Source organism: Dermacentor andersoni, chromosome 4 (assembly GCF_023375885.2).
Source record: "Dermacentor andersoni chromosome 4, qqDerAnde1_hic_scaffold, whole genome shotgun sequence".
Classification (NCBI taxonomy): Eukaryota; Metazoa; Arthropoda; class Arachnida; order Ixodida; family Ixodidae; genus Dermacentor; species Dermacentor andersoni.
Window position 1 is genome coordinate 58,762,665 of NC_092817.1, and position 24,544 is coordinate 58,787,208.

The window sequence follows — 24,544 nt, forward strand, 5'->3', positions numbered from 1 at the left end:
GCTCACTGAGTGAAAGTTCATTTTTCTGCCCAAAAGAGTAATTCTCTGACTGCCTGCCTATTGTGTCATTCCTTCAAACGACACAATAAAATACTAATATCATTTTGATTTGCTACATTTATTGTCAATTGCCGCCTGTCTATTAATGTTAACACTTTATGCAAAATTTTCAAACTTGGGCTGCTGAGCACGAGATCGCGGGATCGAATCCCGGCCACGACGGCTGCATTTCAATGGGGGCGAAATGCGAAAACACCCGTGTGCTTAGATTTAAGTGCACGTTGAAGAACCCGAGCTGGTCGAAATTTCCGGAGCCCTCCACTACGGCATGCCTCATAATCAGAAAGTGGTTTTGGCACATAAACCTCATAAATTTCTTTTAATTTTCAAACTGTCAAACAAAAGATCACTGTGTCAGCACCTTGGTGATATGATGTTTTTTTAGATAGCAGCGCTGATATGTCTGCCTCTTACTGTATCATACTCACTGTGCTCTTTCAACACACTATTGCAGTTTCTCATGATGGCAAAGTGTATGCCTGTGGAGAAGGCACCAACGGGCGACTTGGTCTTGGTCATTGCAACAATGTGTCCATACCTCGGCAGCTGACAGCACTTGGCCAGTATGTGGTTAGGAAAGTGGCTGTTCACTCCGGTGAGCACCAAATGATCTCATGTTTTGGCATATAGTAGTACGCTGCACAATATATGTACTTCATTTCCGACCTCAACTTCTCATAGGTGGAAGACATGCGCTTGCATTGACCGTGGATGGAAAGGTGTTCTCTTGGGGTGAAGGGGATGATGGGAAGTTGGGCCATGGCAACAGAATGTGAGTCATTTTGATTCAGGTATTTTTGTTGGCATAATGACAAAATTAGATAGCTAAACAGATAGCTGGTCATGGGCTAACTTGACGGGATCCTGCTCATTTTACATAGTTTACACACACTCGTGGCATGTACAGTGCATTAAAGCCAAAATAGCGGAGCAAAGAAAGAAAATGCTATGTTACACAAGCAAAAAGTGACGTGATTACACAAAAGCCCTACATGAGTATTTTGTATGTCAAGCCCATGAGAACAAATAAAATTTGCAGGCCATATCAAGGGGTACAACACAAAGCAGCAAATAGCAGTAACTGCTAACATAAGAGCTGTAATGTTGCCAATACAAATAAAAATAACATCAGCACAGTTATAATTGCCATCATCATTGTCGAAATTTATTTCCTGTGGTCCCATGAGCATAGAAGAAATACGTAGGTGAAAAACGAAGCTGCATAAGCACTTTCCTGAGTCCTGGGGCATTATCAGAGATCGTTGTTAAAAATGCATTCTGTTCGGTTGTTGCAACATAACAAAGTTGGTAGTATGCAAACTTTGTGAGAACGTGAGGGAGAGAGCAGCCAATCGGCAAGCGGTGAATTCTCCAGAAGTTTACGTGCCTCGCTTGTCATCTGCTTGCAGACAGTATACTACACACCGAAATATTTCTCCTCTTCTAATGAATAAAATAATTATATAAAAAATGTATTTTTTCTTCTCAAGCTTAAACACATTCTCAAATAGTAATACATACAACTACTACAATTTATAACTATTAGTTTCTCTGTGTGGTTGCTAGGTGGTGTCGCACACAGCAGGAAAAAAAGAAAAAAACGACGGGAACAGTGGTGAGCTTTTCAACAGGCAACATCATTCCACTGGCTCCCTCGCACGCAATGATGGGGTCTAGTTCGCCGCGAAAACAACAGACTTTTCGTTTCTGGAAACGAAAGGGACGGTGGAATTCGCTTTCTCCCATCTCTTCAAACACATTTCACGCCTCCAACCGCACACCTCGTGTCACCCGCATCTTCCTTTCCCTCGCTGCTGCACTTGCGCCATCTGGTCCTCTCTCTGGCAGCTACAATATGCGCAGCCACGGAGAACCGCATCTTGCCTCACCTCACCTCCAGCCAGGAGTGAGAAAGCTCTCAGTCATGCCGCCACTATTTCCTCACAGGCTGTTGTCAGCAACAGCTGGCTAGTTTTTATTTTCTTGCGATAGGGTGCACATACAGAGTTCAAGACCACTGTTTATAAATGGTTCAAATAAAATACAGTACATAGAACCTCATTCATATGTTTCACATAAAATCTCAATTAAATATGTACTAGGCGGGAAAACATACCAACGAAATTCACCCCAAATTTGGCAGACTCAACTGTAGGGGACATCTACGTAATGTGACGTGTTGCGCAAAGTGTTGAAGCACGAGACATCACCACTGCGCATTGAGCTGGTAGGGCCCAAGCATCCCAAGACGCATGTTGTCGCTTTGCGATTGCATAGTGTTTTAAGGCGGCAATGGGAAAGCAAAACTAAATCGACCTGGTAGGCGACGCCGGAATAGGATCTGCCAGAGCGAAACATGATGCTCACCTTGCGTGCCTGCACCAAGAAACGGTGGCACATTTGAGTTACACCTATTAAAAGCACGCATTATGCTTCCGAAGGCACTACAACACACACGCTGTGAAACAAATAGGTGAAGATGTTTATTGCAATTGGGTTGGCAGCAATAGCTGTGAATGTGACGTGTGAGGACCTGCGAGGAGATTTTCTGGTGCTGAAAGAGGAAACTGAGTGCATGCTGGCATTTTCACATCGCAAGGTGATAAGCTGCCATGGCAAGCACCTATTCTGTCGATTGTGCGTACCTCACACCTTTTCTTGTTCACTTGGGATCTAGCGGCTGGGAAACATACAGGTAATACGATTGCACTTTGGTGCTGTACTGAATGTTGGTGCCACAAGCTCGTATTTTCCAGGATTGTATTAACTGGTAAGAATTACATGTAACTGTATTGGTTCGGTTCAGTTAAGCTTTATTTATAGAATTTCTAGAGGGTGCACTAGATGTTCAGGAGCTCATAGGCCCTGGCGATCTGCTCAGCCCACTGGATGGTTTGGATTTGATGGTCCAGGTTTGAGCAGGACAACGTGTGGTTGTATTGGGTCATGTTTAGGTCATTTTGTTGTGTTCTCAATTGCGGACGTTGGCATCGGGAAATTGTATGAAGCAGGATTGTATCAGTGAGGTTCTATTGTACATAGATGAGTAAAAACTAAATATAATTTTTATTTATTTCAGTGGGTAGTCTAAAAATTCAAAGTACAGTTGCATGTACTTGATGCTGGGACTTTATACCCATCTTCCATATTTATCTTCAAATGCCATAATAACATACTTGCCTAAATAAATTCTTTATATTCAATAAAAACTGTGTGCTCTCATAATGTTGTGTTTTATAGCGTGGGACTAAGACTCTTCAAGCCAAATTTTTCAAAACTGATTCTCACCTCTTTTTTTGCCTTTGATGAATATTGTTAAGCTTGCAATGTCATGGCAGTGAAAGAAAAAAGCCATAGAAAGTATTGGTAGGCAGGGAGCTCAAGAAAATATAAGGTGAAGTTGTTCGCTACACTGCTATGGCTCTCACACAGTCTAAATCTTTAGAGTTGCATTATCTGAGGATTCACCTGCATATTTTGTGATTGTTGCTGTAGCAGCTTAGAGATAAGCGGAGTCATGTTGAAGGCCATGTGATGACATTGATCACATGTGACATGTCCTGCAATTTCAGGAGCTGTGAAAGGCCCCGTCTCGTTGAGGCTCTGAAGTCCAAGCGTGTGAGGGACATTTCCTGTGGGAGTTCCCACAGTGCGGCTATCACTTCCAGTGGCGAGCTCTACACATGGGGACTCGGCGAGTATGGCCGTTTAGGGCATGGTGACAACTTGACCCAGCTAAGACCAAAGCAGGTGAACTGAGTGTTCTTAATGTACAATTACGAGGAAAAATGTGAAAACCACAAGCACTTTTCTTTTTCTTAGACATACAACTTGAAATCGAGGGATGCAACACACAGATGCATGTGTTTCATGTTTTACCAATGCAGTGCGTGTCCTAATTCGTTGGTGTGTGGCTGTATTATAAACAAAATTATTATTATTATTATTATTATTATTATTATTATTATTATTATTATATTACTTCTTTTTCCTGATGCTGTGATATGCAGACATTTGCTAGCGTGATGCCTCAGTCACAACATCTAGACTTTGCTCATGTATGGCAGCATGTCACACATCACGATCGACTTCCGTCAATTCGACCATGACAGCACCTCACAGGCAATTTTTGGCACAACCTTAAAAAAGGAAGCGCGCCTTAGAATTGGGTAAATACCGTAACCATACATTGTGATTTAGCTGATCACTTGAACATTTGCCTAGGGTGGGCCAAAAATGGTATTTTCGATGGGAGATGATGTTCAATGCACTAACTGTCACACAAGCTCCGTCAAGATAGATGCTGCTACTAAATGGGTCGCTATTGAGGTCACCGTAGGGGTCAGTAACAGTTGTGCTGACTGGACAAGTTCAAGGTATCTGGCAAAAGCCAATTTAGGGTTGAAACAATGAAAATTTGGAACTAGGGTTGTACGAATACTCAAATATGTACTATTCGATTTTTTGAATATTCAGTATGTTCGGTGTAGAGATCCCTACAGTCCACATGTGCCGTGGATCCCACCGTGCGCGATGCTGCCCAAGCAAGCGTTTCACTTTATTTTCAGCGCACAAGGAGTGCCAAGCGTGCCACAAGCAGGCCAACTAGGCTGACACAATAGCAGACTTAGTCATAGCAAGGGCTCTCCAATGTCGGCCTGATGCAGGAATCGTACACACATTGCCTGAACGCTGCAATTTGCAAACCAGTGCCCCGTTGGTCGGAGCCACCTCTGTCGGTACAAGATTTGTCCGGGTTGACAAGACTGATAAAAATGATAATGTGATGGAATGGCTACAAAAGCAGCAGTTATTTTGTAAAATGCAAAGAATGTGCGAAGATCAGGCTGATTAGCAGGTTGTGTTGGACATGTGGTGATGAATTTCACACTGCTTCAACAGCCGTCAATCTAACCCACATGCGTGTTCTTGGGACCGATCACTGATGAGCTACCTGCACAAACTTATTAGCAGCGAGCACTTTGTGATGGGCAGCCCGTTACCACATTAAACGGCGGTGAATTTTCGCCACGGCCACACTGCCTAGGTCATTAGGCCTAACAGCACTTCATCATCGGCTGTTGGCAACTAAAGTTATTGTTTGGTGCCAAATCGACACTTATTTATTTGCAGCAGCCTTACAACACTCCGAACGACAACAGACCGCCTTGCAAATGAAAGCAAGTGCATGGGATGGCAACAAAGTTGTTCATGGCCGCCATCTTTGTGACACACCGTACGGCAGCCTCGTGTTCTCGCCAGCATTGTAGACACACATTGGTAGCTTTTTGTAGCTTCGAGCAACCTGTCACAAGACTAGCTTTGGATTTACATGGCGATCGCGAAAGTGTCATTACTTTGTTGCATGCATTTGCACAAATGGCTTATGAACGAAGGAGGGTGAGGGATAGCGAGCGTCGTGCAAACTTGCCATGATCTTCCAAATCATGTCAGACCTTACAGTGGAAAGGCACAGACAGTGCCGGCTCTACCTTTTGTGCCAGATGCGTGTGGAGTGGCGATCATGTCACGTGATGTACGATCCTTTCGTCTGTCGCGCAGATTGGCCTTACGACAACCCACCTTACCCAACTGCCGTAAAGTTGGGACGGATATATTTTGAAGAAAAACTGGAAAGCCTCTACGCAATAGATAGAAGATTGCCACAAAGCACACGTTCACTATTAAATTGGGAACCTCAGCAGTATTTAGTACAACAGAATGTCACTGATCCATTAGTTTTAGAGGAAAGAAATGCACTTGATTCTATTCTCTGGACAAAAAAAAATATATGTATATTATTCAGACCTTCATATACAAGAACTGAACTCTAATCAGAGCTGGCACAATAATTTGGTGTTCTCTCTAATAAGAGTAGACCATACTGTGTATAGTACCAATTTCTGTGTACCTAAGCTACTGATAGCTTGCTAAATTTTTGTTATGTAATGCTACAAGACTCCCAAGTGTGTGCAGCACCGTACTTTTTTTCCAAAATTTGTACACATTACATTTTGTGAAAATATTCTGATATTCGATACCTGATTCAATATTTGACTTTTTTTATTGATTCCATTCAATATTCAATTCAAAATATACTATTCTCTATTTGCACACTTTAATTTGGGACTAATGAAATGCATGGGCGCTGGCCTTAAGTCAGGATCGAATTAACCCAAAAATCTAATTAACCTGAGTCAAAATTAACCGAAGTCTACTATGCTTCTAATACAATATGGTTTTCAAATGAACCAATTGGTTGCCACTTGTAGATAGGATAACTTGGACAACATGTAAAGAATGTGTCATACCATATTTACTTGCATAATGATCGCACTTTCTTGTCCAAAAAGATTGACGCAAATTCAGGGGTGCAATCATTACACGGGTTAAATTTCCCACTAAAATTGACATTTTCTTTTTTCATCCCGCATTTGCTGCGGGATGGCAAGCAGGCGGCTGCCGCTGTCAGTGCGAGACACCAAAACAAAAATGGCAGCCGGCGGAGCAAGCCGAATGCGCCGAACACGATTTTTCTTCTCATGAGTACATTAAACGCACTGAAACATTTTTTTCCGTATCAGTAATGAATATTATCGTTAATATCGGCAAGTTTGTGACAGTAACGTAGCCATGTCCATTTTGAGGGGCGAGAAACAGAGATGGGCGTGCTTAGCTGCCAGTGACATAGAAACACATGGCAGGCATGCTGCAGAAACTGCAGCATTTGTCTTCACTGCTATCCTAATATGGCATGTTTCCGCTAAGGGTGGGTGAATATCTTAGCTGCTTGCTTTACAAGCATCGGCATATGAATAGGGTACACTTCTAACGTACGAGCGTAAATGTGGCCACTATCGTTGTTGCTCGCGATTTGTTGCGTGCCCATGAGTGCAGACGAGAAAAATTGAAAGGCGCCCTTTATGTTATTGTTGACCAAAACCATCATGAAGCCTACAAATTATATAGCCAAGGCAAGTTTGGTTCTAGCTTTTTTTTTTTCGTGGAAGTGCGGAAAGTGATGAAAGGAATGAAATAGGGCATCTGCTTATTAATGTTGGGTGCGTGCAGACCGCTTGGTATGTCTTCAAGAATCGTTCGCGTAGCATTCGATGGATGGTAAGCGCGATCATCATTAGCTAGACTTGGCACATGACATAATCGCTGCGACAAGTTCAGGGTGCGATCATTAAAAAAAATCTAATTTTGCCGACAAAATTCAGGGGTGCAATCATTACGCAAGTGCGATCATTGTGCGAGTAAATACGGTGTTCCTCTTTTACATGGCATCGAAGTTATCTGCTGAATTCTTGAAAGCCTCTTATTGCCATCAGGCAGGCTTGACCGTGGCAAAAGGCCAGCATGTGAGCATGACTTACCAAACATGAGCATTTCAATCTGTCTTTGACTCTGATTCTGACTCTGACTCTGACTCTGAATCTGATTTGATGTCTTTGACTATCAAATCAAATACAGAATATTTTCCAGTTCCTGAACTAAGTGAAATATGAAAGTTGTGTAAAGTCCATTTGGCAAGAAGGCTTATACCTCTGTCACACGAGCACGCAAACTCTTTTACGTAAGCAGTCTTTTACCAAGTTGAAAGACTTTTTAATGAAGAGGTGTTGTTCAACAGACACACAGCACCGACAATCTCTTTTTAGTGTTTTCTTCTGGACACGCTACCGAAAGCATGGTGCTGCTGTTTGAAACAAAATCGGGCAATTTAAAGTGATCTATCTCGAAATATATAAGTGAAAGCTTATTGTATTACACATTTTTCAGATAAGTTTAACTATGCCAGATTAAGAAACGTTATAGCAAAGATTTATTCTCGTACTTTAAAGAGCGTTTGCAGGACTAGCAAAGTGTACAAGTTTGTCTGGTAACATTGGGCTTCTTTTCTCGCGTTGGCTGCAGCGTTCCCGCCATAGGGTGCGCACGTAAGGAGTACAGGTTGTTTTCCCACAGCTTGATAAGCATCCACGTCTCCCTCTCTGACCATGGTAGCCGCTGCTTTTTGCGTGCACCTAGGGCTGTTTCGTCAGCGGCATTGGCCATCAATGCTCACAATGCTGCGCGTAGTTTTTCTCATCCGCACAACGCACATCTGTAAGCGTCATCACGTGACATCCGCGACCCGTTCAACCTGCTTACGAGAGTACAGAAGAAAATGAGCATTACTGGGTTTACTGCACCTTCTGCGAGACATAATATATTTTTTTACGATGAGCCTAGGTGACAGAAAAATAGGCATTTGCTTATTTTTTTTTTTTTTTAATATACAATAATTGCTGGCACCCACTGGTTCCAAGGCCACTCCTTTTCGGCTGTAAAAGAGATCGACGAACTTCCTTTCCATGAAAGACCGTTTCTGAAAAAGAGATCGCTCCCTGTCGTATGTCTGCAGGAGAAACTCCTTTTCGGGAGAAGTCTTTTTGTTCAAAAGACTTTATAGTGCCCGTGTGACAGGGGTATTATTTACGTTATTTTATACATATGATGCCATTAACAACTGGGTTTCAGGTCAGCTGAGAAGGTTGTAAATGTGAAATAACTGAAAGGTGATGGCATCTGGTGTGCCATAACAAGGGCAGCAATGAAACAGAATCACCGCATGCACATTGTAGAGAGTTGTGTTCCTTGAAGGACCAAAGTGTAATACTACTACAGCACTGTGCTCCAGTTTAAAGGAATCCAACAAGGGTGAGATTGACCAAGCTATAAATTGCTTTGCCTAAATTGAAACAAAAATTTTGTAATCTGTCTTCTAAGGCAAGGCATGCTTGTTGAGCAACTGGAAACTTTTTTTGCAAAAGGGATCAGCACGCGTTCGCTTAGTCATTGGGGCGTCTGTACAACAATCGCTCTTCTTTCACAGCAGAATTGTCTAGAAGAGTCTGTGCTTTCATAAGTCTTTTTCCCTGTGAGCTGTAACAACTGTTATTATTCCTTATAGTATTTGAACAGAAACGAATATTTGACAACTTTGACGAGTGAATTCTCAAATTTAGTACGAATGGAACATCAAAGACTATACTATAAAAATTTTGAATATTCACACAACTGTAGTATATTTATGGCACACTACACTCCTGATTTTTTTTTTAGCTCCCGTTGACTTTACACAGAATGTGTTGCTTCCACTCTTGTGTGGCAGGTGTTGGCACTGTCCGGGCAGCGCATTGTGCAAGTGGCATGCGGTAGCCGGGACGCTCAGACACTAGCCCTGGCCGAAGACGGCACAGTCTACTCATGGGGCGACGGGGACTTTGGCAAGCTGGGACGAGGTGGAAGCGAAGGCTGCAGCCTGCCCCATGCTGTAGAACGCCTGCAGGGCTTGGGCGTCTGCCAGCTTGAATGCGGGGCGCAGTTCTCACTTGCGCTCACCCGATCAGGACAAGTGTGGACTTGGTAAGGAAGACACTATTATTTGGCCTTTGAGGGTACAGCTGCATTTATGGTTCTTTCTTTCTCTTTCTGTGTGTGTGTGACTTTATTTTTCTGCAATGCCTGTTTCTGAAGCTGAGCACTTTGCCTTTGCAAAGCATGATTGTAGGCATATGTGTACATTGAAACTGTGATTTAATTACATGGGCTACAAGAAAGCCAGTGTTGTTAATCAAAACTTTTGGCATCCTGTTATAGAAAGTAAGCTCGGCACAGCGCTGTGTAGTATGGGCTGCCAACTGTATGGCATTCTGCCATGCACAGTGGTATGGTATGGTTTATTTCCACAAGACGAAGCACAGTATTGAGGGGCAAAATGAGAAAAAAGCTGCTCATGTGGCAGCTTCATCAGCCCCATTACAGTGACCAACTGATTCTTAAGATGCAGAGAGGATTGTGAAAATGCTTGAACCACTAAGCATTGTGAAGAAACATATTTCAACAGAAAAGTAATTTTATCCCGTTTTATAACATCATTTTCATAGAAAACTCGGTAATTAAGTTTTGCTCAGCTTTGAACTCCAGTACTATGGCATGTAACTGAAATTTCATGATAGTAGTAAAAAGTTTCATGTTCACATAATGAGGCATTTGTTATACGTCATGTCACATCTGATGCTACGAAATTACGATGTTGGGTTGGCTATCTGAACAAATGGCCAGCAACTGTATATATTTTTTGTGGTGTCGTTAAAAGATATAAATTATTGTTCACAACTTTGTGTTGCTTGTTTCTTGGAGTGCATTTGAGCCTTAGTTAGTCACAAGACATTGGCTGTCCTAACTATCCCTTGTGAAATCTTGCTTTCTTCTAAATTTTAGGTTCAATACCCTTTTGTGTGCTATGCCAGGCATTTAGACTATGCGTTATGTTTGTGTTAGGCTGTGCACATCTTTTTCTTGGTGGATGCAAGGTGGTCTTGATATGATACAAAAATATAATAATTTTTGTACATTGAACTTTCATCAGGGGCAAAGGGGACTACTTCCGCCTTGGCCATGGCACAGACTTCCATGTCCGAAAGCCACAACTGGTAGAAGGTCTTCAGGGGAAAAAGGTCATTCATGTGTCTGTTGGAGCTTTGCACTGCCTTGCCGTGACTGATCAAGGCCAGGTAAGTCAAGTTCATTTGCGTTTTCTTTCATGAGTAATGTAGGACCTGTGTGAAAGTAGGCGACAGGGGGGGATTATTGTTTTGGTCATTCTTTGAAAGTATATTATGCTTACACATTACAAAGGGAGCTCACACAAACCGAGCATCCAACAATCCCGACCCCGCTGAGGAACCCGAGCCGGTAGCCCAAAGCTATTCAGAGATACTAAACTACTACAGAGGCATCAGACGAAAATACCCGCCCCCTCACAAACAACTAAATAGAGAAGACGCCGTAGCATGGCGGCAGCTACAAACTGGAACATTCCCGTGCCTAAACATGCTAAGCAAGATCTACCCCACGCAGTACGAGAGCAAGTGCCCATGGTGTGGAGACAAACCAACCCTATACCATACCACATGGGCTTGCCAGAAAATAGATGGGCTAGCCATAATAAAAAACCCGAGTGCGGAACAGTGGGAGAGGATGCTATCCAGCGACATCCTGAAAGTCCAACAAGGACTAGTAAGGCGTGCACGCAGGGCAGCTACCCTCAGCGGAGCCCTGGACTAGGGGAACCGACCCTGGAGAGAAGATGGAAGACTCCATCTGAAGCCGCAAAAATCACTGCAAAATAGAGCAAATAAACGTTTTTCATCATCATCACACAAGGTTTCGCCTTCCCAAAAGCCAGTTCTTTCTCGAAGTTGTAGGCTCATGAGCAGTGGTGGGAGCAACGCACAACCACCATGAAGTTTTTTGTTTGTATGAACGCTTGTTTCTTTCTGTCAGAATATTTAGCCAGCCCTCGCAAGAGAGCACACTCATATTTATGGCGGTCCAGCATTTGGTAAGAGCTAGTGGTGAGAAAGCAGTATCAACAGAATGGGATTACGAATTCTGTATTCATTGTAACTTGGTGGTTGTTATAGAAAGTAGCCATTACAAGGTTGGGTTTTGTGGTTGCTGGTTTACAAGAGAAAAATAGACAATCGTAAAGGGGAGCCATACGTTTGCTCAATGTATGCTACTGCAATGTTTATTTTTGCTCACGCTCGAGGCATGTTTTGTCATTTTTCAGGTGTATGCCTGGGGTGACAACGACCACGGGCAGCAAGGCAATGGCAATACTACAGTGAACCGCAAACCTGCCTTGGTGCATGGCTTAGATGGAATCAAAGTCACACGAGTAGCTTGTGGATCATCACACAGTGTTGCTTGGATGACGTCAGAGTCGGCACGCACCAATGGCCACAACCCAGTTCTTTTTGCAGTGGCTAAAGACCCTCTCGGATCTTCTGCATTAGGTTGGTGTGTTTTCAATGTAGGCTATCATCAATGTACAGTAAATCCCTATTAACTCGAAGCTGTAAAAACCAGAAAAAACATTCGAGATGCACGCAGTTTCGAGATAAGCAAATGATGAAAATAGAAGCCCTCTGGCTGAGCGTAGACTACATGGAGCCTTTCCAAAATACCGCTAGTAACATTTTTGGTCACTTTCCCATGCATCAGCACCGAATATGTCGGCGTCTACGGTCAAGAGCATTTCAGCATCTCGCTGAAATGCTTTGGGCTAGTATTCTGGCTTCTCTTAGGCACAGCACATGGGCTGATCACACCTGCTCAAAAGTGCCAATCATCTTGCCCAAGGTCTCAATTAGTATGCTGTGACTGCATTGATGCATCACTGACAGGCCCTGAGTGAGAGGGGGACAAAAAAAAGACCGACTTCCAGCTCACAACTGCTGTGTGAGGCCACAACAAAATGTCAGCAAGCAACCGAGCAAGTGTGCACACGCGGTGATAAGCAGAAAAAAATTCCAGGACACCCAAGCACTTCTTATGAGTTGTGAATGCGAAAGCATTAATGTCCTATTGAATGCCGCTAAGTGTTCCTTCCTTCGAGTTATGAACTCCGCAGGCAAGTGAGCATGTTGAGATGCTTGGTTCCTTTTAATTTGGCCTTACCAAGGTGCGGTTAGAATACAGATGAGAGCTTGTGCGGACGAGGAACGTGCGGATAACACAGGCTTCTGAAAGCGAGAACGAGGGTGATGTGGCATTGCAGCGTTGCCCTCTTCCCCCACTATACTGCAGCAGCAGGTGTTCCCTTTCGCCCGCTCTGCTCCGTCGAGGCCCGGGCCAGCAAATACGAGCCAGCGTCATAAGCACACGAGGCGCGCTCTGGACATGGCTTTGCAACCAGTGGGATGCCGCCGGCTTTTTCGCTAAATGGATTATTTGACGCCTTTGCATCAAAAGGGGGAAATATAAGTGGGGAGCATGGTCTTGCACGGCGTCTGGTTTGGGTAGTGACCTGCCACCAGATAAAAAGAAAGTGCCAGCGACGCTGCCGAAGCTGCCCTGTTGCCTTATTCCTGGTATTTTCAAAGTAGAAACTTCAAGATATCCGAAGTCCGGCACAAAAACATTTTAAGATAAGGGGAGAAAAACACGTGGGTTAAAACCACAGCTAGAAAGAAATTTCTACTTAAATGATATTTCGAAATATCAGAGTTTCAGTGAATGAGGGATTACTATACTTCTAACCTTGAATTAATTCTCTGTAACTTACCTCCATATTCAAAAATGCAACTTGAAGTCTGTTCTTGACTTGATTTAAATTACACCTGGCGTGAACGTGCCCAAAGCACTCATTGCATTTCCTTTGGTGCATTCATGGTAGCCGTCATTTAGGTCAACTCAAGCATGGGCTTCAAGTTAAGATGTATTTCTGCATACAGGCGTTAGACTTCAACTCGTAGGAACTGCTATGTAGTTAACAATTAATGTACGGTTGAAGATGCATATACAAAAAAACAAATTTTTCTTTTTTGCTCTTGGTTCAGTCAAGATAAATTTTTCTGCACTTATAAATTGGCAATGACTCATAATTTCAGTATGTTTACTTGCCATTACATGCACATTCTTTTCCCTTTGTGAAGATGTTCATTGCCAATATGAGTGCTATGCTAAACCACTATATATTTTTGTACAGTTGTATTTACTTTTATGTTCAGTCCTTTCTGTAGTCTAAATATATATACCTGAGAAACCTACATTTTTTATTTATCAAAGCCAAGATGGTCATAGTTGAATATATGGTGATAGTTTTAAAAGTAGTTTTCATGTTTCATGTCACCTTCATACTTATGTTATGCAGTTTACAACACTAAAACATTGCTTATCATGTGTACACTCTTTCACCTGCTGATATTTTGCAACACTAATTATTGTGTAGGAGCCTATATTGTGCTGTCTTCTTGTTTTTGACACAAGAACTAGATGAAAAGATAGTTCTACTTGCTTAATTTGGTTTATTCTGTACCCATTTTACTTACACTTGTATGTGCCATGTGTTTTGTACACATTGTTTTCCACCTATGTTATGGTTATTCTTATTTATTTATTTACTTACTTATTTATTTATTTATTTATTTATTTATTTATTTATTTATTTATTACCAATACCTTCAGGGCAAGATAAACATTACAGAGAGAGGTGAGTTATGAACAATACAAATACAAAAGTATCTTATTATACAATGTTAACTAAACATTTAATACAGTGAAACCTCATTAAACCGTAGTTGGCTGGAGCTCGAAAAAGGACGGCAGTACTGCTTATCCGAAATAGCATGAGATCGCCCACTTACCTGTCAAAAACCGAACTACAAGGTAGTGCGATGAAAGGGCAGAAAACATGCAGTAATTATTCACTTCGCGCGACAAAAGTCTGTTATTTTCTTTTGATGACACAGCGGGCTAGCAGCGACAAGTATGGCCTCAAACTCGTTTAAGCTATAAGCCAGCTTTTCTGCCAGCCCCCTCTTCTCAGCAAATACCCACATTAGGCTGACGTAACGTGCCACATCTGCCATTGTCGAGCCTGAACCGCCTGTACTTTCGCTTTCTGTGTTGCCCTCATCACTGTTGTTAGGCGACCCTCCAGCAATAACAAAAGCAACGATGGCGACAAGTCAAACCTCGAAAAGGCAAACCTCGAAAAGTCGAACCTCGTAGCCGACATATTTTCATGGTCGCAGCAGCATTGCCAAGCAACTTCACCTTCGCATTCCAAATGCCAAACACTGTAGTCAATGGTAGATCCCTCTCGGGTGTCAGCACCGACTTCTTCGTGCCACATTCGATAGCATGAACGATGTCCAATTTTTCTTCTATGCTGAGAACCCTGTTTATGTCCTAGCTTGCACGACGCCACAACATGGGTCTCAACACTCTCCGACTCTGGTACAAACTCTGGCATGGTGCGGAAATGATGTTGATTTTGATGTCGCTTCACCCTTTCAAGCGCACTCTACATCTCTGCTTGAAGGCTGTTCCAATCTCTGAAGCTTGTTGTTCTACCGGGCCGCCGTACCGCCGTGATTTCATGATGAAAAGTGGAACCACTACGTGTTAACTGATACGTACGCAGTAAGCTGGTATGGTTTATGCGGATACAAAACGCATTATGTTCAATGGCTGCTAAGTCGGGGATTTGACTTTACCACTTTTAATAGGAAACAACTGTTTAAGTGGGTATGGTTTAATGAGGTTTTACTGTAAATTGGCCATTACCTTGAATAGGTAGGATCGATACGGGAAGGTAGTTCCACTGTTTTGCTATGTATGGTAAGAAAAATTGCAAAAAAAAACATTAATTCTGCATAGCGGAGTGCCAGCTTTGAAATGCAGTGCATCATGATAAATGCATGAATCTGTTAATAAGTTAACTGTTAATTAGTTAACTGTTAATTGGTTAATTTTTATTTAGCACCAATAGATTGATAAGCAGGTCCAAATGTTTCTAGTTAAGGCTAACAAGTTTATGTGTCATTGTTCTGTGCTGGCGTCTGCATTTGTCTGTACTAGAACAGTGCAAGGTTGGGTAAGCACTGGTAGCATTATTTCGTATTTCACAGTGATGTCAGATATTCACTTACATGTTGTCTTACTAATGGAGGTGTTCCTCCATTAGCCCACCACTATAGCCCAACAAACTACAGTATAACAGACTGCACCATTTTTTCTCACAGTAAGTTCTTCTTGATTTGCATGTTCTGTCATCGTTAGGCTCTGCAGATCCCACATCAGAAATGGCTGCAGAACCTGAGAGCTCCCAGGACTCCAATGCACAGTCAAAGCGAAGCAAAATGGCGAGACCATCTCTTACCAAGATTCTTCTTTCACTTGATGGCATAGAGGCCAAGCAGCAGGCATTGCACCAGGTGCTGCAGGCTCTCCAGATTATGCACGCTAGGTGAGAAGCCCTGCTTTCTCCCATAAATTTTCTTGCCTTTGCTCAAGGTAGGAGGCTGTCATTAGCATGAAGATATGGCTCCTACCTTACTTTGGAATCTTGAGTGAACTGTTGAACCTGTGAATATCAAAAGCTATAAGTGCTATAAATAATCCTTTGCCAACATAACCACACTCTTCAGGTCATTGGAGAATTCAGCTTAACAAAGTTTGTCTGAAAGTAAGGCTACTGTAACACACCTTGTTTAAATTTTGAAAAATGTTTATGAAGTGTAGTCGACTTAGTCTACTGCATCTTGTAGGCTTTTGTTGTTTTCATGTTGTCAGGTACTACGATTGCCGGAACAAATTTTTCAGGCAGCTCCTTTGAGCTCTATAGGTCTATGGCTGCTGAGGTCCTTATGGGAAAAGGCGTGACAACTCTGCTTCATATAGTTGCATGCCAAGGGACTTACAGCAGTCAGCATAACTTTTTAATACCTTAGATGCACCTGTATGACAGGAGCACTTGTTGACTTCCATAAACAGGGAGTTTTAACGATAGGGGACTCAGTTAGGGGATGCAATTGGCCAGGCATACAAAAGAGTCCAAAAGGTTTACAGAGGTAGTTAGGTTTTGGGTACACAAAGTCCCTTGGGAACGCTATTTATAAAACTCCCTATTGTTGCATTTATTTGAGTTTTCAGAGTCTCTATAACACTGTTATACTGTTAATGTTTACCCTGCAGGAGCATAGTAGTGAGTGCCCTGTTGCCTCACACGGGTGTGGCTCAGCTGTCTTCAGGCAGACCTGCATCCTGTGAAGCAACCAGCAGTCAGGCAGAGGACCCGCCTCAGGCAGCAGCTGTCCCAACAGAGTCAGCCAAGGCAACAACTGCTGCAGGCTCAGGGGAACCCTCGGCGCCCACAGCTGACACGCACGAGAGCCCGCCACCTGGAAAGCTGCCCACTGCACAGGCATGCGATTCCTCAGTCATACCTGCCAATTTTCCCCAATTTTCTGTCAAGTTTATGAATTCGGAGTCGCCTTACAATTTTACAAATGCTATGTTAATTTTTACAAATAATAAATTCTGGTTGGGAAAGCCCGTTGGTTTCCTAATTTTCTGTTGGAAGTCTTCAGATGTAGACGTGACGCCAGAGTGGTACTTGCTTCAAGCAGACAAGTTCCTGAAGCAGGCAAAATCACTGGCAACAGTAGTCAGTGAAAAATTCACCGTGATCTAAAAACTATGCGCTGCATGTCAGTCATTGCCGCTTCCAAGTTTGCTGCTGCTTGTGCACTGCATCTAAAGGTAAATCATCATTTATAAAATGTATATATATGCATTCCTCAAAAATTTGATCTGGGGAAGGTTTAATAAAAATGTGTGATATTTGCCCTCTCCCCCTTTCTCAGTGTTCCTCAGATTATGCCCCCTCGGGCATAATCTTCGTTGGCCTGCCAGGCTCGGTGGCCTGCCAGGCTCAGTAGGCAACATTGGTCACCGCACCAATAAACACTGACGAGCACAGCTGCTCGGGGGGTCAGTCATCGTTCATCACCACCACGCTGCGGAGCATCTGTCTAACAGAGGGTGCCTCGAGCCCTCCCTCGTTCACGAACCCGGGTGGATCGTGACAGGCCATAATCTCGTTTGATTGCCTTCGGATATACGAGATACATTCACTTTTGTGCTCGGCACCAGACCCCTTGGCGCCTACAGGTGACACTGTGCTTTGGAGAAGTGCTTCTGCATGCGAGGAGCGCTGTTGCTCTGCGCCCGGTGCTGAGTTACGCAAAGTCTCGCAAAAGTAATCGTACCTCCGAAAGCAGCTGACTGAGAATACTGCTCCATGGCAGTGCTACCACTGCTGATCGATGTATGCGGCATGCTTTTTACTGTCGGTAGTGTGGTTCTGTATTCTCAAGCAATGCTTGCCAAAGTAGGCTAACAGAATTTTGACAGTAGCGTTTCGTTCAGCGACGCGTTACCTATATTCTGTCTCATTTCGTAACAACGAAATTCTCGCGAAAGCAAATTTTTTAACGTTTTCTGCCTATTTTGTTATTGCGGGGTTCAACTGTTATAATTAAATTTCACTACTACCATGAAGGAATAGCGAGAGAATGAATAGAAATTTCTGTGGACGCAGACGATCATGAGCCTCTCAAAGCATCTCTTAAACCTATCATGAGCCTCTCAGTGCACTTCTCAAATCACACACCGCGTGGCCTAGAGCGAATGCCGAAGCGGAGCAGAATCATGTTCCCTATAAAGTCCAAGTGCAATAATATCCTATCATGCCCCATGCGCTATACGTTTTGGGTGCAAGTTAAAGCATGCGAGGTTGAGCCATGAAGGATGATGGCTTGATGAGTGCTGTCTTCTCGTGTGAGCAAGGGGAAAGGATGGAAGGGAGCGAGCTCGCGGTATTGCGATTGTGATCAAGCGTGCACAAGGGGGATGGGAGGGAAATGGGAGGAAATGGTGCATGTCTCCTTTTCTAGCGCCGCAGCTGTGGCTGTGCATGGCTGAGCGCATATGCAGCTCATGGGCCATGTTTTCTAGATAATCTGCTGCGTGTGCAAAGAGTGGGCATGCCAAGATGGCACAGCATCAATTGCGCTGTCTTCCCATGTGTTTAGTACTGGAGGTTACATAATCTCAAGTTTCAGAGATGCATTGTAGCGAGAGGCAGACGAAGCAGTCGCTCCCAACTGCTGAAGTGATCAGCCGCGAGCGCGGAATGGATGCGAAGGCGTTGCTGGCTTCACTTAACATGTACCACAGATGTGAAGGTATCATAGACACTGCATGAAACCATATTTTTTGTTACTGACTCTCAAATTCAACAAAAGGAACTTTTTTCTAATTCAAATTTCTTTCTTTCTTTTTTATGATTGCCCAATAATTCAGAAAATATTGCAGCCCCTTCTGTGCAAGAAAAATCTATTGTGGACTGTACTTATTTGCAAGAAAGAATTTTAATACAATGAAATTTCTATGTAACGAAGCGAATTGCCGATTTGACAGAGTTCATTATATCGAGTTATAACTGTATCATCCGATAATTTGTTATATCTGTGTTCAATATATATATATATATGGGGCAGATTGATGGCAGAATATGTGGGCAGATTGTTCTAGAGAAACTGGCCACCCTGTATACGCAATGCCTCAGGACTTCGAGCGTACCGGAATCTTGGAAAAACGCTAACATAATCCTAATCCATAAGAAAGGGGACGCCAAAGACTTGAAAAATTATAGACCGATCAGTTTACTGTCCGTTGCCTACAAAGTATTTACTAAGGTAATTGCAAATAGAATCAGGAACACCTTAGACTTCCGTCAACCAAAGGACCAGGCAGGATTCCGTAAAGGCTACTCAACAATAGACCATATTCACACTATCGATCAGGTGATAGAAAAATGTGCGGAATATAACCAACCTTTATATATAGCTTTCATTGATTACGAGAAAGCGTTTGATTCAGTCGAAACCTCAGCAGTCATGGAGGCATTGCGGAATCAGGGTGTAGACGAGCCGTATGTAAAAATACTGAAAGATATCTATAGCGGCTCCACAGCCACCGTAGTCCTCCATAAAGAAAGCAACAAAATCCCAATAAAGAAAGGCGTCAGGCAGGGAGATACGATCTCTCCGATGCTATTCACAGCGTGTTTACAGGAGGTATTCAGAGACCTGGATTGGGAAGAATTGGGGATAAGAGTTAATGGAGAATACCTTAGTAACTCGCGATTTGCTGATGATATTGCCTTGCTTAGTAACTCAGGGGACCAACTGCAATGCATGCTCACTGACCTGGAGAAGCAAAGCCGAAGGGTGGGTCTAAAAATTAATCTGCAGAAAACTAAAGTAATGTTTAACAGTCTCTGAAGGGAACAGCAGTTTACAATAGGTAGTGAGGCACTGGAAGTGGTAAGGGAATACATCTACTTAGGACAGGTAGTGACTGCGGATCCGGATCATGAGACTGAAATAATCAGAAGAATAAGAATGGGCTGGGGTGCGTTTGGCAGGCATTCTCAGATCATGAACAGCAGGTTGCCATTATCCCTCAAGAGGAAAGTTTATAACAGCTGTGTCTTACCAGTACTTACGTACGGGGCAGAAACCTGGAGGCTTATGAAAAGGGTTCTACTTAAATTGAGGACGACGCAACGAGCTATGGAAAGAAGAATGATAGGTGTAACGTTAAGGGATAAGAAAAGAGCAGATTGGGTGAGGGAACAAACGCGAGTTAATGATATCTTAGTTGAAATCAAGAAAAATAAATGGACATGGGCAGGACACGTAATGAGGCGGGAAGATAACCGATGGTCATTAAGAGTTACGGAATGGATTCCAAGGGAAGGAAAGCGTAGCAGAGGGCGGCAGAAAGTTAGGTGGGCGGATGAGATTAAGAAGTTTGCAGGGACAACATGGCCACAATTAGTACATGACCGGGGTTGTTGGAGAAGTATGGGAGAGGCCTTTGCCCTGCAGTGGGCGTAACCAGGCTGATGATGATGTATATAGGTGCGACTGCAATACTTTTGCACTGTCAATTGAAGGGACTGAAGGTCACTCTAATGACAGAAAGCAATACCACAGTGTCACACACGACAACAGAGCGGGAATTGTGCTCTGTCATCCTGTGTGACAGTGAAGCATTGCTCTCTCTCATTTTCTGCATCCTTTCATTTTTTTGTTTGTTGCATTTGTTTTTTATTTAATTTTAGTTTTCTTAGTTTTTTGTGGGCCGCACAGGGGCACCATGAGTGCATATTTAGCATATTTCAGTCAGCTGACACTTTTTGCATTTAAAATTTATGAAGTTCATGAACCAAGCTCCATTTTATGTGCAGGAAGCCCTGTCTGGGTCAGATGACAGCGAAACTCGTGCTGCCGAGATGATTTCATCTGTGCCTTCACTTCCGAGCTCTGGAAGCCTATCGTCACGGATGTCATCTGCTGCTGCGAGTGTGTTTGCAGCAACATTTTCTTCTTCGGAGCAGGTAAGCAAGCATCAATGTTTTTGTAGCTTGTGATACTGAGAAATACTTTACTTTTGATTCTGCAGATGACACCAGCAGAACCGGAAGCTATCCACTCACTTCTTGATGAATTTACTGCCCGGTTAACAGCTGAAGATGCCCGAGCTCTTGTTGACCTGCTGAAATTGGCTGTTGCTGGCCGGGCTGGTGAAAAGGCAAAGGATGCAATTTCAGATGTCCTTAAGGCAATGGCACAAGCAAATCCACTGGTATGCTAACATATTTAAGCTGCTTACAGAACCATTTTTCTTTCATGATGGTATAGTGGACTTTCATTAATTCGACCCTGACAGGACTGACGAAAGTGATCGAATGATCCGACAGTTAGAATTAAACAAGGTGCAGAAAAGATGCCAATACGCACCACAGATTCATTTGGCACTGTTTACCCACTTTTAACACGTCCCCGAAACAAACACCTGCCCACTTTCTGTGCTTCCAAAGTAGAAAACTAATGTAGCCATGACATTAAAGCTTCTAAACAAAGTGAAAATTTAATGCACACCTGATTTTGTTGCAAGAAAGATGGGCAAGGGTCTATGTGTTGTGCAATGTGGCTGGTTTTCTAAAGTCGGCTTCGCCGCATGGTTTTAAAAGTCAGCTTTGCCGCAGTACACTATTATGCAGTAAAGCGTACGAATGCCGTGAAGGCAGTTTTGGCTTCGTAACCGCACAGTTGATTTGCGGCCCAATCTTCTTGGGGGAAAAAAATGAAGAAAAAATTACACGCGTCAGAATCTGGTAAATACCGTAATCAGACACCGTGATCCACGGTTATTGCTTGAAAATATTCGTAAGGTGTACTGAAAATGCCTGTTTTCGTCGGGAAATGACGTGTGTTCAACAAGTTCACTGTCCCCTGAGCTCTGCTGCCGAGAAAGGCACTGCCACTAAAGGGGTCGCTATAGGGGTCACCATAGGAGTCAGGCGCATGCATGCTGACTGGTAAGTTCAAGTTATCTGGTGAGAGCAAATTTAGGATCGAAATAATGAAAGGTTGGGCCCCTGGAAATGCATGGGCGCCAGCCGAGACCTCCTGTGGAAGTCGAACTACGCGAAAAATCAAATTAACCTGAGTCTCATTTATGGAATTTGTAGTTTACATGGCTCGATAGACTTGCATGAAATATAAGTGTCTTTGCATGTGATGCCGTGCACAATGATACCTTTCCAGATTACATGCATGATCACTGCTTTGTTGTGTTCACTGTCTATAATAACCATAGAGTTCCTTTTGTCTTCGCTAACCCTGATGTAAGGATCTATTCAAATTATGCAGTAACCTTCTATTGATTTATCTCTGGTTAATTTGATTTCTCGGTTAATTCAACTCCATCCGAAGGTCCCAGCCAACACCCATGGGTTTCTATGGGCCCAAACTTTCATTATTTCGTTCTAAAAATTGGCCTTCGCCGGATAAATTAAACTTGATTGGTCAGCATGCATGTGCTTAACCCCTGTAGTGACCCAACAGTGACCCCAACGCAACCCCCTTTAGTAGCAGCATCTGTCTGGGCACAGCTTAGGGGACAGTGAATGCATTGAATGCACATCACCTACCGTTGAAAACGCCTATTGCGGGCCCACCCTAGGAAGATTTTCAAGTAATAATGATAGCTCACAATGTCTAATTACTACAGTATTTGCCAATTCTAACATACCGCAATGGTCCTGATACACTAAGCAGTCGGGATTGTGAGCATAACTCTGATCCTCTACTCTCTTTTAATTAAATAGTTAAACACTATCAGCTTGGGCGCAGGCAATTCTCACTGCCACACCCAAAGCTAACTAGACCTCAATCTTCCACATTGAGAATGGTACAAACGGGATCTTTCCCTTCGAGAGCAAAGTTTAGCCGCTTTGCTCCGGACATCGACCCACACTGCCCCGAGTGCAATGAAGAGTATTGCTCGTTAGCACACATGCTCTGGCAATGCTCTGTGTTACAAAACGCATCTTTTAATAAACAAGAGGACTGGGAAGAGGCCCTTAAAAGTGGCGATCCCCAGGACCAACTAAGGGCTGTCCAAAGGGCCCGCAAACGGGCGGGGGACCATGGTCTTCCGGCCCCAACGCGGGAGCGGCCCGCAACTACAACTTAGTAGTTCCTTAGGACCATAATAAAGTTTGTTGACTGACTGACTGCCAATTCTAACTTGCGCTTTTTTCCACCCCGAGAATATTGGGCAGGAAACCGTGTTTGCGGCATTTGTACACTGTGCCACATGACATGGCTACTTTGCGGCGAAGCTGATTTAAATAACCGTGTGGCAAGGCGAGCTTTAGGAAATCGTTCTCTATTGTGCAACTAGACCCTTAGCCATTTTTCTTACTACAGAACTGGGCGCGCTTTAAATTTCTGATTTGTTTAGGAGCTTTTATGTCATTTCTATGTTAGTTTTCTACTTTGGACACAAAGAAAGGGGCCGTGCATTTGATTGGGGGCATGTTAGAATTGGGCAATTACTGCCAAATGAATCAGTGGTGTGTTTTGATGTGTTTTCTGCATCTTGTTTAACTTGACACGCTGGATAATTTTATAAATTTCGTTGTTCTCGTCAGCGTAGATTTAACAGAAGTTGACTGTATTTGTTCATTAATTACTGTTGAGCTGTTGCCAATGTCATTGTGTACCTTTGTGTACCTTTGTGTACCTTTGTGATTGCCAGTAATGAGTCTCATTATCCTCCTGTCTCAGGTGCAGCAGCAGATGTACGAGCTTGCGAATTGAAATCAATGAGGCTCACAGATTTCGATTGTCATTGGTTTTAGTGGTGATTGAAAGTGTGTGTGTGACAGGAGCATAAGTTAATAGTTGGGATGGATTTTTAGCTCATTAAGTGAGTAATTTAAGCATCCCAGAACTCTGCAACTTTATAACTGGAGAGCTAATTGCTCTTTCTTGCTTTCTTTTCCTTACTCACCAGGTTGCAGAAATGCTGCTTGAGATCTGTGTTACAGAATTGGAGGATGTGGCATCAGACATTGAGTCCAGGCGCTCAGTGCCTCTTCCTGTTGTACAGGAGTCCAGTCATCCTTACACTGATGACACCACACTGACAGGACATGTTAGGATCCCAGGTGCGAGCTTGCAGACAATGGCTGTTATTCTTGATTGCCAATTTTTATATGGGGCACCTTTATGAAGAAATGTTCACCTTGCCCCATTGCAGGTGCTGAAAGTCTTCAGATTGAATTTGACAGGCAGTGCTCCACGGAAAGACGAAACGACCCACTTTTTATAATGGATGGTTCTGGAAGAACTGTTGCTACCAGATCAGGTGGGCATGACTGCCATCTCGGGCATCACTTGACGTCAAGTAGTGTTTGAGCACTAAATAAATTCGAAGATCAGTCATTTAGGAAGCTTGTCTTGCGTCTGCATTAAAAATTTGAGCCATTTTGTGGACATTACTGAGTTTGTGCAAGCAGTCTCGTGTAGACTGGGCTGTTCCCTAAAATAGTTCTTGCGCTTTATTTATGTCCCCTGTGCCTAACCTTTAATGCAGACAATATAATTCAGTGTGCTTCTTGTGCTGAGCTCACACTGAGATATTTGTTATAGCTGTAGAGTTGTTGCTTTTACTTAAATGGGTACTGACTCAAAAATTCTAAATCAAGATAACC

General features: G+C 43.2%; 1 protein-coding gene across 8 annotated transcripts in view; it reads left to right on the forward strand.

Annotated features, from left to right (window-relative positions):
* HERC2 (E3 ubiquitin-protein ligase HERC2) overlaps positions 1-24,544 on the forward strand; it is a 180,132-nt gene that overhangs the window by 134,551 nt on the left and 21,037 nt on the right. For all 8 annotated transcript variants that reach the window (XM_055073822.2, XM_055073825.2, XM_055073824.2 and 5 more), the window contains 12 exons: positions 515-655; positions 742-832; positions 3,633-3,810; positions 9,221-9,474; positions 10,481-10,625; positions 11,687-11,912; positions 15,685-15,871; positions 16,600-16,828; positions 20,726-20,875; positions 20,941-21,123; positions 23,845-23,998; positions 24,091-24,198. In XM_055073822.2, the coding sequence (XP_054929797.1) occupies positions 515-655; positions 742-832; positions 3,633-3,810; positions 9,221-9,474; positions 10,481-10,625; positions 11,687-11,912; positions 15,685-15,871; positions 16,600-16,828; positions 20,726-20,875; positions 20,941-21,123; positions 23,845-23,998; positions 24,091-24,198 (2,046 nt within the window). The remainder of the gene's footprint in view (positions 1-514; positions 656-741; positions 833-3,632; positions 3,811-9,220; positions 9,475-10,480; positions 10,626-11,686; positions 11,913-15,684; positions 15,872-16,599; positions 16,829-20,725; positions 20,876-20,940; positions 21,124-23,844; positions 23,999-24,090; positions 24,199-24,544) is intronic.